We start from the raw sequence: 15,434 nt of genomic DNA, 5'->3' as shown, positions 1-15,434 counted from the left end.
TGTCCTGGCATGTGAGGAGGACCAGTGCACTACGAACGTTGGCTCCTCACACAACCAAATGGCTTGGATTTGGTCATTTCTGAGATGGGCATCCTCGGTTTCCATTATGGCCGAAAACCGGGGACGACCATCTGTAAGGTCAACCTAAATGTTGAGATTTGGGCGTCCCCGACCGTATTATCGAAACGAAAGGTGGACGTCCATCTTGTTTCGATAATACGGGTTTCCCCACCCCTTCGCCGGAACGTCCTTAGAGATGGGCATCCCTGTCAAATTATGCCCCTCCATGTAAACCACTTTGACTGTAGTTGCGAAAAACACAGGCGGTATATCTGCGAAAAACACAGAAAGGCGGTATATCAAGTCTCATTTCCTTTTCCCCATTAATACGAACTGAGTTGGTGCTATTGATATTATAAGGGGATGGTCCTTGACAGACCTTAGGGACGAAACGTGGTCATGTTGGGCGTCAGGTCTCCCGTCTGACAAACACTCTGCCGCAAAATGAGTGTAAGATACTCTAGTATTATCTTAATGTAAATGGACTTAGTTTGAATTAGTCTTTTGACATGATTGAAAATATTTAAAGATTTAAACAAGATAGTTTGAGAACCGATGACTAGGTGGGTATGAGTGAATCATGCCATAGTGTGATCATCGTAAGCAAGTAGCACCGCTGTGAAAATAAGTCACCTATTTTTAATTGGGAATGATGATGTTCCCCTTAGTTCATGAGTTACTCCAAACTAGAGCATTGAATGAACATCCATGTTCCACCTTGCTGTTTTGCTTTTATTGCTGTTCACTGGTAATTTGAAAGATGTTTATTAACTCAACAAAATCAACTTTGTAAATTCTAATGTACACAGGTTGTTGCCCTTTAATATGGCACGTGTGACTGCAAAAAGATCAATTTGCATAACTTAGTTTATCATTACGGGCATAAAGAAGGGGAAAAGATTACCCTTAATAATAATTATTTTTTTAATTTGTCATTTATTTTCTTTTTGGTCTTCTTACCTTTCCTAGGAGCAGCCAGTCCCAGCAAGACCAGAAGCTTATCCTATCCCAACTCAAACTTATGCCAGAGAGTATTTTACATTCCCAGCTTCCAAGTCACAGGATCGAATAGGACCAGGCCAGCATCAGTGGTCTAACTATGAAGAAAAACTTTTGGTTCAGACAGACAGTGATACCCATTCCAGCAGCACCTCTATTCAGGTGAGACTACAACTCGCTTTGGAATAATTTAGGATACTAGTAAAAGTTTTCTCCTCTTCTGTTTAGAGGAGGTATGGCTGAGTGGAGAGATGATAAAATCATGAGTGGGGTAGACTGGGTAAATAAGGGACAGTTGCCCCCCCCCCCCCCCCCCCCCCCCCATTTTCAAACAGTACTAAGACTAGGGGGCACTCCATGAAGCTAATAGTTATCAATTTTAGAATTAATTCAAGAAAATATGTTTTCACCTAACATGCAATAAAGTTGTAGAATTTTGCTGCTGGAAGATGTGGTAAAAGTAGTTTACAAAACCTGTATTTATTTCGTCCTTTAGATTGTAAGCTCTTCCGAGCAGGGACCGTCCTTATTGTTAATTTGTACAGCGCTGCGTAGCCCTAGTAGCGCTCTAGAAATGTTAAGTAGTAGTAGTAGATAAATTCCTGGAGGAAAGATCAAACCATTATTAACCAGGTAGACTTGGGAAAGCAATTGCTTAACCTGGGTGTAAGTAACAAGGAAATGATTAATTTTTTGCAATCCTGCTGGGTACTCTGGATTGGCCACTGTTGGAAACGGGGTGTTGGTCTTCATAGACCTTTGGTCTGATCCAGTATGGCAGTATTTAAGTGTTCATGGGAAAGAATTCTTGGCAACGAGATTCTCTTCCCAAAGTCCTAGTGTCATCTACAACAAAAATACCATATTGTAATTAAAATGACGGGATTGAACATGCTGGCTTTTGTTAAATGAAGTTAGTGAGCTGGTTTGGTGACATTTCATCACTGAGACACTTCATCATGTATTCAAGTTGAAATCTTTTGCTCAGTATGTGGAGGTGACCAAAAAATCAAACAGTGCTAGGAATTACCAGGAAAGAGAGAGAAAATAAGACTAAAAATATTATAATGCCTCTGTGTTGCTTCATGGTGCAACCTCACCTTGAGTATTGTATGCAATTCTGGTTGCTGTATCTCAAAAAAGATATAGTAGAATTAGAAAAGGTTCATAGAATGGCAACCAAAGTAAGGAGATGAAACTCTTCTCATATGAGGAAAGGCTTAAGAGGTTAATGTTTTAGCAAGGCTCATATTTAGATGCAAAAGAACAGGCACGGATATGTTCTAGCATCCCCCACCCCACCCCCACAAATTTGCTGCAGTTTGGATATGTGATGAAATGACCACAGGGATGAAGTGTCTGTACATCGAATATTTTATGCTAGCATTAAATATTCAGGCTTGAAATTTATATCTATAAATATTTAGAAGATTATTTTATAAAAGGCCACCTACAGTTTTAGAAATCAAGCTGATGCGTATTTTATAAACATACATAGACATCTATGTCTTTATAAAATTTCAGCTGCATAAAACACAACTAAAATGAAGTCATGGACATTTATGCCTGCTTGGGAGCAGATTTAAATGTTTGTAAGTACATTATACGTATAAATTACAGCTTACTTTGCTAGACTATTCCAGACGTGAGTTTCTCACTCTGCCCTAGATGTAGATATAGAACTTTCCAGTGATGTCACTGCCACAAGGAATAGTGCAGCTAAGGCACTTGTCAGTATTCTCTGTCTCCAGCAGATTGTGAACATGCTATATTGGTGCAACAGGATATTTTGTGTGGACTCCCAGTGCCAGAGTCTCGGTGCTGTCCTCCCAGTAGAGCCAGATTGGGGTTAAGCTCACAGGGTGCAGGCCTACGGGTCACCTTCCCCTGATCGTGGGATCCTACGCAAAACAACCACAAAAATTGGAAAGAGCACAAAGATCCCATGGGGTGGATAGGATCAAAAAACAAGGAGTAGGAACTGGATCAGGCTCTTCAAAACCAGACTCAGGACGCTGGAATGGAATTATAGATGTTTGTTTAAGCTGACTTGACATGGAACCATGTTTTGGCACATGCGTGCCTGCCTCAGGAGTCTCGATGCATATATTTGATAAGGGAAATGGGGCTTGATATACCTCCTTTCTGAGGTTTTTGCAACTACATTCAAAGCGGTTTACATATATTCAGGTACTTATTTTGTACCAGGGGCAATGGAGGGTTAAGTGACTTGCCCAGAGTCACAAGGAGCTGCAGTGTGAATCAAACTCTGTTCCCCAGGAACAAAGTCCATTGCACTAATCACTAGACTACTTCTCCACAGCTTAAATAAACATCTAATCCCATTCTGGCGTCCTGAGTCTGGTTTTGGAGCCTTATCCAGTTCCCACACCTTGCTGTTCAAGTGGGATCCTACCCATCTCCCACAGTACAGTTGCGTCTCTCCATCTGGTTGAGTGGGGCCTAGTTTGACAGTTGCAAGTGAGATCTCACCTGATGCGACCGGTGAGAGAGTAGTGGTTCTTTGTCCCTGTGAGACCTCCTCTGCTTCTACATCCTGAATGAAAAGTATAAGAAAAATGAATAGTGTTTGTTTTTTTTAAACCCAGTGAATTAGGCTGCCATGGTCTGCAGTGAGGATGGCAATGTCTTCCCACAGGCCTCGGTAGGGGGTTTAGGTGACTTCAGTTGAGTGGTCAACATGAAAGTGGGGAGACCCTTCTCTTCAGAGGTGCAGCAGCATGGCAGAGTACAACCTGAACTATGGAGGCTGTGGAAGCCAGCATGTGGGTAGTGCAAGAGACTCCTTTTGTTCCCCAGGTCTGGAGAGTCATGTGGCACTTCCAGGGAATGCTGAGGTGTCGCCAGGAGTGAGCTTCAGGGAGAAGAGCAGCCATACTGAAAGGATGCTGTATTCCTCCAGGGAGCTCTTATCTGCAAGTGTTGGCCTCCCCCACTTTAATTTAGTAGCACAAGTGTTTGCTGGTCTTCCTCTTGCCTCTCTACTGCCGCATGGGAGTGAAGCATCTCTGTCTCAGGATTTTCGTTCTGTCGGTCAAGCTCAGGTTGGTTCTATCCTTCTCATTTCGTGCAGATTTTTAACATTCTCAAATCTATGCTTGTTCAAGCCTGTGCCCTTTTCTGGAACTGTTGTGCCCTCTTATCATAGTTACCTGTTCTGGTCTGCTCTGAGCCAGTTGGCATTGGTTAGATTGCAGTCTTCCCGCTGGCATAGTTAGGGCATTTTGCTGGCTTGCCTGATGGTCCAGAATTACTTCAGAACCTGTTGTGTCTAGCCTTTGGTGCCAGGGAATGATGCCTGCCTACTGTTTACTGGCCTTAGAATCTTGCAATGGGCTCTAGAGTACTTCCATTCCTAATGGCTGTGGAGTTACATTTGTGTTACCCATTCTTGGACCTTACAGGTGGTTCCATCTGAGTTTCCCAAGTTTTGCTGCTGATATTGTTTCCTTCTACCCACCTCTCCAGCTGTTCCTTAGGAATCCTTTTAATTCCCATGCTTTTCCTATCAGGTTCGACCTCTACTATCTTTGGCTCTGAGTTTGGAGATGCAAGGATTAGGTTTCATCTGGTCTGGAGGAGTGGCCTAGTGGTTAGGGTGGTGGACTTTGGTCCTGGGGAACTGAGGAACTGAGTTTGATTCCCACTTCAGGCACAGGCAGCTCCTTGTGACTCTGGGCAAGTCACTTAACCCTCCATTGCCCCATGTAAGCCGCATTGAGCCTGCCATGAGTGGGAAAGCGCGGGGTACAAGTGTAACAAAACAAAAAAAAAACCCAGGGCAGTTGTCACATCATTTCATCTGCTGGAAGGTTCGGCCTGACACAGTGGCTCTTCGCTTCCAGTCTCTTAGCTTTTGTTAGCCCCAGCTACGTGTCATCTTCTACTTCTCTGCACTGTTTGTCTCGGATGCTTTGACTGTCAATTTGGGGCATCTTCGACTTTTCATCTTCAACTTCGACCTTTTAGACCTGAGTCCAGGGGCGTAGCCAGACAACAGATTTTGGGTGGGCCTAGGCAAGAAGTGGGTGGGCACCAAGTGTTCTCCCCTTCACTCACCACCAAAAAAAAAGTCTCAGCTGGTGGGAAAACACTTCTTTCCACCTTAGGAGTCTGCAGCAGGCACGTGCTGAAACTGAAAAGTGAGCATGCGCAGGTGCTGGTATCCTGGAGAATAGCGTTTTCATTACCATCAGGGGGAAGTCTTCTGCTGGCAGAGCTTGGGATCCCCACCTGCTACCGCTAATACGTGTGCTGCTGTTGGGTGGGCCTGAGCTCTAATTGGGTGGGCCCTGGCCCACCCAGGCCCACATGTGGCTACGCCACTGCCTGAGTCTCAAATCTGTTCTTTAGCCATGATTTCTGGATGTCATGCTTCTTGTATAGCAGATTGTCTACTACTTACTTGAGGCACTTTGATATACATATTATTGCTTTGCCTTTATCTTCCGAGTTTATCCAGCTATCTCTTTCTGTTTAATCCTACCCCTTTTGGGTACTGGTTTGCTACATCCCATTAGTCTGGTCTGGTATGATGACAAGAAAGGATGTCATCCACGTGAGAATGAATGACCTGCTGTGCTCGGAAAAATACCTGCTTACAGTTAAGTATCTTTGCTTTACTGCCATACATTCTAACTCTCCCATTTTATTTTCTAAGATTTCTGGGACTCTCATACAGACAATTTGGAAAACAAATTTTTTATATATGTATTTACAAACAGTGTAGCAGTTGATAGGTTTCATTTGGAATCATTTATATGTCCTTTATTTAAATACTACTGTGATTGTATTGTGTGAATTCTAGTGTCTGCTGTGTAACACTTCTGGGTTTGTTTGTTTTTTTCAGCGTGTCACTCATTCCCAGGAAGAACTTCAACAGGATCAGACTTTCCCTGTAGAGCATAACCGCCTGGAAGCATTTGCACAAAAGGATATAGACTACATGAATCGAAAACATGAGGGTAGTGATGCTTGGATGAACCAAACTTCATTGGTGGAGTCTAGCACATCCAGCCAAGAGCATCTGAACCATTCCTTCAAGCCTCTGTCTCCTGGTTCTGCTTTAAACAAAACTGGAGCAGGACGATGGAAAACTCCAATAACCAATCAGCAAGCACCAGTAGCTGTTTCTCAACCTATTAGAACAGATCTTCCTCCACCACCTCCTCCTCCCCCTCCAGTTCATTATGCAACTGAATTTGAGGGAATGCCAGTGGATATGCCCCTGCCGCCGCCACCACCACCACCACCAAACCATCTAGGACCACAAATTAATTCCCAGTCGGCTGGTTTGGAGCGCAAGAAGAGAGAAGAGCATCAGCGGTGGTATGAAAAGGAAAAAGCACGCTTAGAAGAAGAACGTGAAAGGAAACGGCGTGAACAGGAGAGAAAACTAGGACATATGCGGCTTCAGCCACTGATTCCTGGCCAGCCTGTACCGGCTTCTGGTCAGCCACTTCCTTCTCCTCTTCCTGCTGTCCAGCAGATGAAAACAGAGAAGCCTGTAGCATTACAGAGGCCTCAAGAAACTGTTATCAGGGAGCTTCAGCCTCAGCAGCAACCTTGGACCATTGAACGGAGAGATCTCCAGTATATCACCTTAAGCAAGGAAGAGTTGTCCTCTAGCGATAGCCTGTCCCCTGATCCCTGGAAGCGTGATGCTAGGGAGAAACTTGAAAAGCAACAACAGATGCACATTGTAGATATGCTTAGCAAAGAAATTCATGACCTGCAGAATAAGCCTGACCGCACATCAGAAGAAAGTGACCGCCTGCGCAAACTCATGCTAGAATGGCAATTCCAGAAGCGGCTTCAAGAATCGAAGCAGAAGGATGATGATGATGACGATGATGAAGAAGATGATGATGTAGACACCATGCTGATTATGCAACGCCTAGAAGCAGAAAAAAGAGCAAGGGTAGAACACATTTTTTTCTGTTTACTTTTAAAAGTAATATATGTGAATAGATGTGCAATGATGATTGTGAAAATATCATTGTTTTGTAAGAAACAATAGACATTGCAGTTGTAGGTCTGTAGTATGGCTCTGCCACTGGCACTAAGAGGGTTTAAAATGCAAAAACAGGCACTTCCTGTATTCTTGCAAGAAACAGGAATTGATATTAAATCATCCTGCAGTGCTGCCTGGAGCAAAGGCGTGAGCTCCAGTAATCGTGCCCAGTAGGATCAGAAATCCTTCTTTAAAAAGTTTGTTCTTTAAGCTGCCATACCAGTAACCATAAATGCTATAGTGGCTGGCATTCTTGGGTTTTTTTTTCTCTCTCTCTTAAGTGATTCATTGAAGCATAGAGATGTTTTTCTTTCCTAAAGATTCCCAATAATCTTAAAGGAGCATTAACATACAGGGTTCCTCATCAGTCACAAATATTAATCGTTTACTGTGGTTATCTACCTGACCCATATACAAATTTTAAGGCCCTATTTCTCAATGACCTTTTGTTTGGGTGACCAGTTTGTAAACTGTAGTGGACAGTGATCCAGCCATATGAGACCCCCCCCCCCCCCCCAAAAAAAAAAAAAAAAAAATAAGGATCCTCTCTAAGTCTCTAAACTCAATAAGGTGCAGTTGGTGCTTCCTTAATGCATAATAGAAAATTTTGCTTGCTACAAGTCTTCATTCCATAGAAGAGAAAAAGACACTAAAAGATTTAACTCTTCCAGATACAAGTTAAAATCTAAAACCATCACATATTGAACTTCCAGACAGTCCTGTGTTATAGCAGCTAATTCTTCCCTCAAAACCTTATCCCCAAACATCCTGAAGTCTATAAATTAAGCAAATCCCTAACTTTTTCTCAGTTGTCAAATAATCCAAATTTAAGTACATATAATCTAGGTCAGGAAAATAGTTTACCATGGTCACGGGCAAAAAATCCATATAAAGAGTAGTCAGACCACAGCCCTTTTTTGCCTCAGTGAGGACAGTATTGAAAATGCAACCAGGGTGCTAAAGCATATTCAATAAAGCCTCCACTAACAGTATTTAAATTTTTTTAAGTCAAGCCCACCTGAACAGCCCACGCTAGTTCTTTTATGATGGTCATTTTTATTGGGTTACTATATGGGCATTGAGGTAATGACAGGAAAAGAGGATGTTGGTGTCATTCCTCTTTTCAACCCTTTAAAGAGGCAGTAGGGATGTGCATTAGCCTTTAATGCATCTTAACCTATAAATTAATGCACATAGTCTATTAGAGGGCAATTCTATATCTGGGCACCTATTTTTAGCCACCAATAATATGCATATAGCACAGTCTCGATTATCCAACCTTCGCTAATCCGACCAGCATATCTGACAGACTCCCCGGTGACAACATTATGTTGCTGTTAGGTGTGCAGGTTGTCTTTCTGTTTTTTGGCTTCACATGCTACTGGTTAGTGTTTAATAAACAATACAGATACCCTGTGCCTGTTCTTTATGCATAAAGTATGTTTTCTGTGCATTTTTTAAAAGGAGTTACCATTGTTTTTCATATTATCTGACTTTTCACTTATCTGACAATGGCTCAGTCCCATTTACTTTGGATAATCAAGACTGTATTGTACTTGGAGCCTATTCTAAAAAGAAAAGTAGATGACTGCTCTTGTTTAGACAAGACAAGTCATTTCACAGCTTTTAAAGTTTAGATAAAGAATTAAGTATAAAGAAATCTTGAGAACAAGGAAGTTTTTAATAGTTGATAAAATTTCCTATAATTAGGTTCAGGTCTAATATGGTACCTAAAATCCTGCTGTAATACTAATTATCTATTTTCTAATATATTTCCATTATTCACGATGTATTGTAAGCCACATTGAGCCTGCAAAGAGGTGGGAAAATGTGGGATACAAATGCAATAAATAAATATTCAATGGTAGCAAGTTCCAGGTAGTGTAACAGTTCAAGTAAATGCCTATATTTTGTCACAAACTTAGTCTAATTACCTCCAAGTACAAGAGATGAGATTGACAGTAGCAGTGCAAGGAATGGGCATATGCACATAACCTTCACAATCACTAATGTATATTAGGATTAGAAACTTAGTAGATAGCCAGCCATTTCCTTAGAGGGAGCAATGGCTGGCTGGCTCCCCATTCCCACAAACAAGGTAAAGAACCAAGCACCCAAACATATGCCTTTTGTCATGGCCTTCAATTCAGCTAGTGAGTTTTGGTTACTTTCTATACCTGGTATTTGCAGTCTTGACTATTCAGCTTGGATGTATTTTTCACTCTAGAAGCCAAGTATTTCAATGTGGTGAAATTAAGGGTGCGTTTTAACAAAAGTGCAATAAAATGTTGCACTTAGTGTGGTACATGCTCAAATCATTTTACTTTCCCAGCATCTTCTCTTGCAGTTACCACACCAAAAAAATACTTTACTATGCAGACCGGATGGACCATACAGATCCTTTTCTGCCGTCATCTACTATGTTACTATTACGCATATTTTCAAAGCATTTAGCCTTCCAAAGTTCCATAGAAACCTATGGAACTTTGGAAGGCTAAGTGCGTTGAAAATTAGCCTCTGTTACCTCTGTGCTGTCTGCAACAGTGTGCAGTGAGTTACTGTGTGCTAACCCAGTGCACAGTCCATGCCTGTTCCTTGTCATATCCTGCCCCATAAAGGGTTATGCAGTTAATACATGAAAAGCAAATGTTAACTGTCATGGCAGCACAGCAACGGTTACGGTGTGCTAATTCATGCACTAAATGCATAGTTAGTAAAAGGTCTCTTAAGTCTGTCTTTAGTGTTAGCTTTAGTTGCATTTTGCCCCAAAAGATAAAGTAAATTTCCTGTCTTTGAAAAGCAAGTTTTATTCTCTGTGGATACCATAAAAAGACAAACCAATTAGTGTTACACACTGAAATGGAAGTAACCAAACTTCCTTCAGATTCAGGGATTTTAGATATGCAGTACTTAAGACTTCAGGTAGTTGAGTACCATTGAGAATCAAAATATCTTTGAATTTTCAGGTCCTATATTTTTTTTCTTGGCTCTGATATATTACATTTTAATGATTTTTGTTGCATTTTAATGATTTTTGTTGTGTTAAGTCCTCACTTTTGTGTGAATATTTTGATGTTAACCGCCTTGAGCCTCAAGCTGGAATTAGTGTGGTGTATACATTTGAGATTAGATTAGATATTATCCAGTCCACTAACTGTTACAATGGACTTATAACCCGTCAACTTCCTCAGTTGAGGTTCTAAAAGGGGTTCAAAAAAGAATTTGATAGTCTTTCAGGATTGACAAAAACTGATCATAAACTATTTCTTAAGACTTGGAGAACAAATAAGTCTTCACCATTTTGTGAAAAGAAAAATAACTTCTTAAAGAATGGATATTTGTTATTGTAGTTGAAGAAATATGCTTTTCTCTGTCTCAATCCAAAATACTTTCCATGCTGACCTTCAGTACCCTGACTTGGTGGATTCTTGTGCCCCTCCCCTTCAGTATAAATCCTGTAAATTGAAGTTGTTTTCTCTTCCAGGAATTCAGAAATACTTCCTTTCCTGCTCATTTGTGTGAGAAAGTAAACAGGGAAATCATACAATTTCTTATTAAAAATTTCTTTTATGTGTTCTGTATGATGTGAAATCGTGACCAATTTGCTGCTCTAGAATAGTGCCTTGAACCTTGTTTATTCCTTGGCAAGCTTTCAAGTTTTGATTTATCTTCATGGCACATTTAAGCAAATTTCACAGTGACCAAATGGGGAACACTTGCAGGATTTATTTTTGTTGGAAGAACCACTCCAATCCTCTTTCACCCTCACTCTGCACAATCTTCTCACTCTATATAATACTCTCAACTCTCTCCCCCTCCCCCCTCAAATCTTTTCTCTCAACCATTCTGTGCAGTCCTTTTCACTTAACACCTGCTATCTTCTTTCACATGTAACATAGTGAAACAGGTGGGAAATCAGGAGACGAAAGGCAAATTTTGGTTCCAAACAAGGCAACTTTATTGCTAGCAAGTGAACAGCACCGAGTAGCCTCGGGACACTGTGTGTCATAAATCATCTGACACTTACATTTATACTTCCCTACTGGGCCTGCGCATTTGGCCCCTTACACGTCACAACTATCACGCGCAGTAAACATTTGTAGTTCTTACAGTACAAAATTGTAGTCCCAGTACGTACACACGTCATAACACTGAAATGATACTGGCAAGAAAAACGAAACTTAGCAGCTTATTCTGTACACACACAATGCTCCTTTCTAGCACAGGAGATAAGGTGCGGCTCAGGAATGCAGGGGGTGTCAGCACCCTCCAAGGTCGCCTATTCAGATGGCGTTGCTACGTGCAAGCTGGTCTTGTATAGGCCTTGCAAACTACTGTTACAAGCTATATATCTAATAGCCCTGCATTCTGTCTGTACATTAGTAAACAGCAAACTTGTCTTGTTAGTAAACAGTAAAACTGGATAAGGCACAAATGTCCAGTGCAGTAATAAGGTGTGGCCAAATAGCCAAAAGCAGAGGTAGAGTGCATAAGTAAAAGTCCATCAGTAGGCACAAAACATGAGGTTGTCCTGTTGCTCAGTAGTATTCAGGTAGTACCGGCGTTCCACTCCTTCATTCCCCCCCTTTTGATACTAGAACATCCATTCTGGTGGAGAGTATCACCTCCATGAACCCTAAAAAGGAAAGAAAGGACAAGGATAGTTAGCGAGGGAGGCAACAAGCGAGCCCTAAGCCCTTGCGCAGCCGTTGGTTGCTTCGCCGGGGTTGAGACGGAGGGCCCCTAGTGGAATCCCCCCCCCTTTGTAGCCGGTCTTTTGCTGGCACGAGGGTGATGGCCCATTGAGTGGCTCAGGGGGTTCAAAGTGCACATCAGCCACAAGGTGCTTCATCGTCAGCTTCATCAGACTGGGGAATGGGGGAGTACATCTGGAGAGCCATAAGTTGGGCAGCAGCACGGCGGTCAGCGATGCTTTCCATGGTGGAGCGGAGACACCTGAAAACTAAGGGAAGAGACAAAGGTATTATTAGGCAAGACAGCAAGAACAGGCCACCCATGACGAGGAGGCCTTGCAGGCTCCCGGAGGTTGGGAGCCAGCTAGTGAGGGAGGAAGTCCAATCCCACGCACTGTTCCAGGTCTGGACGGGGACGTGGGCTAGTTTGACCATCCGGTCAGTTATCTCCCTGATGACATGGCTCTGGTCATCAATCTGTAAGCAGCAATTACTGAGGTTAAACTTGCCACACACCCCGCCCTCCTGGGCTAAGAGGTAGTCAAGAGCCAAGCGATTTTGGTAGACGGCGGTAATGAGCTTAGTGTTCTGTCGAGCTAGGATATTGAGGGCCAGGGCAGAATCGTTAGTGAGGATTTCGAGTACGGCCTGTAGGCGAATAATGCGATTCAGCATGTAGATAGGGGTGCGGTACCCGTATGTACCATCTTCAGCCCATGTGGCCGGTCCATAGTAGTGAATGATACGTTCAGGCGGCCACTCGTTGTCCTTCCAGTCTCCAATCTGGACTTTGGGCTTGATGATTGGGAAAGACCGTTTTCGTCGGGTAGGGTTATCAGGCCCCTTTTCCACGTATAGGGGGATACCCAAAGTTTCGCCGACGTGTATGGGCAGAAGGAAAAAACTAGGTCGGACCGTGCCCAAGAGGCAGGTACCGTACCAGCGGGTCGGGAGTTGTTCATAGGCCCTGCGTCCGCAGATATAGTAGTAGCCCGCCGGGGCTACCCACTTGAGGGAAGCGTTCCCTCCGTATGTCCATGTCATGTTCAAGGTGGGTTCTGTCCAGATAGGCTCCGGGGCGGGCAGGTTGTCCGTTTGCCACCAGGTCGTCCGGCTGCCATTATACTGAAGAACCCCCGTACAAGCAGAGTCTCCCACTGGTACAGAGTAACGCTTCGATGGCGCTCGACTAGCGCAGAGGGTACCTATGATATTTGTTCTCAGGGCCCATTCGTACGGCTTCGGCCGTTGGGGAAAGGTAATGTTAGTGGTGTTGAGTGCATCCCATGTGTGTTGTCGGATCTCTCTCGCTTCCCAGGGCCATTGTTCACCCATGTCGGTGCCTCCACAGACGAAACAGTTGGCAATTCCGAGGGAGAGGGCGATGTTTTCAGCCAAATTGAGGAACATATTTCGGGCTTCTGGGGAAATGGGGAATTTAGTCTCGGTCTGCTCAGCACGAGCAATTTCATCAAATACGTCTTGGTAGCCGACAACAGTAGTCTGGTAGTGCGTAGGAGGCTTCGTTTCGAGACTCTGATATATGGTAATATATGTCAACGGATCCATTCCTCCGCCGTCAATGCCGAGGCCCCACGTTCCTCTCCAGGGCATGTCGTGTCCTCGGATGGGCCAGTCTAGGGACACATAGTTACCAGAACCTCGACGAAATTCGCCCAGGCCGGCGCATCCGGCATATCCTCCTCCCGTATAAGCACAGACTCGGTCCCAGCCCGAGGCTCGAGTGTCGCCGGCGCATGGGAGCCACACCCACGGGGAGCAGCATCTCATGTCTGGACTGAAGGGGCAGACATACTTGTGGTCCTTAACGTATGCCTCTCGCCAACTCTGGCTACCACACTTGCGAGACCAAGGGTGCTTGTCCATGGCGGCACAGACGTCGAAGGTGAGGGTTGCTACAGTTTGGATGCCACCGACAAGGATACGAGTAGAATTAATGTAATACAGAATGCCATCTCCCTCGACTCCCGGAGGTCCGGCCACATACGCAGGGAGTCCTACGCTGAGGGTGACATTGTAGTATCTTGGTTTGGTAGGGCTGTGGCAGATAGTGAGATTTCCTTGGAGGCATCTGTGGAACTGTTGGAGGCCATTCGGAGTGATGAGGGCACAAGTCGGGAGAAACTGGCAATCGCCTTCCGGGGGCTGCGTCTGGTGAATGAGGGTAGTGACTAGGTGATATCCTCCCTCTATACGGTGGCGCACGAGGCGCAAACATTCAGTACAGTTCTGGCTCAAGGGGTAATAGCTCGGGACTGAGCAAAGGAGGAGTAGTAGGCTAAGCATCATATATGCGGTGGAAGGTATCCGAGCCTTTGCAGCAAGAAGATGATAAGGCCCACGATTATGGCTGCGATAAAGAGAGAGCCAAAAACGCAGTGGGTCCAGAAACTGAGTTCCTGTCGCTGGGCAGGCATGAATCTGGTGGTTCACGTCTTTCTTAGAGTCAGCCGTAATGGAGCGTCAGGATGTTGGTGCGCAGTCCAACGCTTCAGGGTGCTGCTAGTGGGAGCAGCAGGCTTCAATCGGGTCCAATGTATCCACACTGGGCTTCCTGCAATTTTAACAGCGGTGGAGGTCGTTAGGAGAACAAGGGAGGGCCCCTTCCATTTTGGCTTTAGGCAGTCAGATTCATCCCACTCTTTTACCCAGACCTCGTCTCCCACCCTGAACCTGTGCGTAGGATTGGTGAGGACCAAGGGAGCTACTCTTTCAGTGTACTGCTGGATGTCTTGCACTACCTGGTGTAAGGCTCTCATCTGTTTCACTAAGGAACTCTCACCCTGTATCTGCAAGGAGTCGGGAAAGGAGGGTAGTGGTGGTGGCCTAGCATACATCATCTCGTAGGGAGTAAGGCCGGTAGCCTTGGGGGTACACCTAAGATGCAGCAAGGCCAATGGAAGCAGGTCGGGCCATTTGGCTTTTGCTTCTTGGCATAGCTTGGCTAGCTGGTTCTTCAGGGATCGGTTAGCCCTCTCCACTACTCCACTGCTTTGGGGTCTCCAGGCACAATGCAACTTCCAGTCGAGACCCAGTCTGGTACTGAGCTGTTGTGTTACTTCGCTAGCGAAGGCGGGACCGTTGTCAGAGTTTATTTGCTTGGGGAGGCCGTATCTGGGTAGGATTTGATGAAGCAGTAGGGAGGTAACTTCTTTAGCCATTTCCGTTCTAGTAGGCTGGGCTTCAATCCATCCGGTGTAGGTACACACGGCGACGAGGATAGCTTTGTAGCCGCGCGCCGGGGGCATGTGTGTGAAGTCAATCTGGCACACGTGAAAAGGGCTGGTGCCTCGGAGAACATGTCCTGGCATAGGGCCGGGCCCCGTTCGAGGGTTGTTCCGGGCACAAGTCGCGCATCGGCTGGAAGCGTTTTTGGTCCACAGGGATAGTTTGTTGATGTAGTAGGTCTTCTCAAGTAAGCGCCCCAGAGCGTCCCTTCCCAGGTGTGTGCGGTCGTGAGCCTCCTTGGCCACCGTCCAGGCCAAGGCTTCGGGGATCCATATGCGCCCATCCTGTAGTATCCACCAGCCATTGCGTGACTGTAGACCCTCCTGTTGGGCCCATTCCGTTTCTTGGGGGGTGTAAATTGGGGTCTCCGTAGGGAGCTGGACGACGAGTACGGGGTC

The 15,434-nt window shown here is 44.7% G+C and overlaps 1 protein-coding gene across 9 annotated transcripts in view; it reads left to right on the top strand.

Annotated features, from left to right (window-relative positions):
- The window catches only part of AFDN (afadin, adherens junction formation factor), a 414,469-nt gene that overhangs the window by 353,015 nt on the left and 46,020 nt on the right, over positions 1 to 15,434 (top strand). For all 9 annotated transcript variants that reach the window (XM_030195932.1, XM_030195930.1, XM_030195924.1 and 6 more), the window contains 2 exons: positions 1,030 to 1,221; positions 5,930 to 7,000. In XM_030195932.1, coding sequence (XP_030051792.1) covers positions 1,030 to 1,221; positions 5,930 to 7,000 — 1,263 coding nt within the window. The remainder of the gene's footprint in view (positions 1 to 1,029; positions 1,222 to 5,929; positions 7,001 to 15,434) is intronic.

The sequence above is a fragment of the Microcaecilia unicolor genome, chromosome 3 (assembly GCF_901765095.1).
Source record: "Microcaecilia unicolor chromosome 3, aMicUni1.1, whole genome shotgun sequence".
Lineage (NCBI taxonomy): Eukaryota > Metazoa > Chordata > Amphibia > Gymnophiona > Siphonopidae > Microcaecilia > Microcaecilia unicolor.
This window is presented reverse-complemented; position numbering and strand designations above follow the sequence as displayed.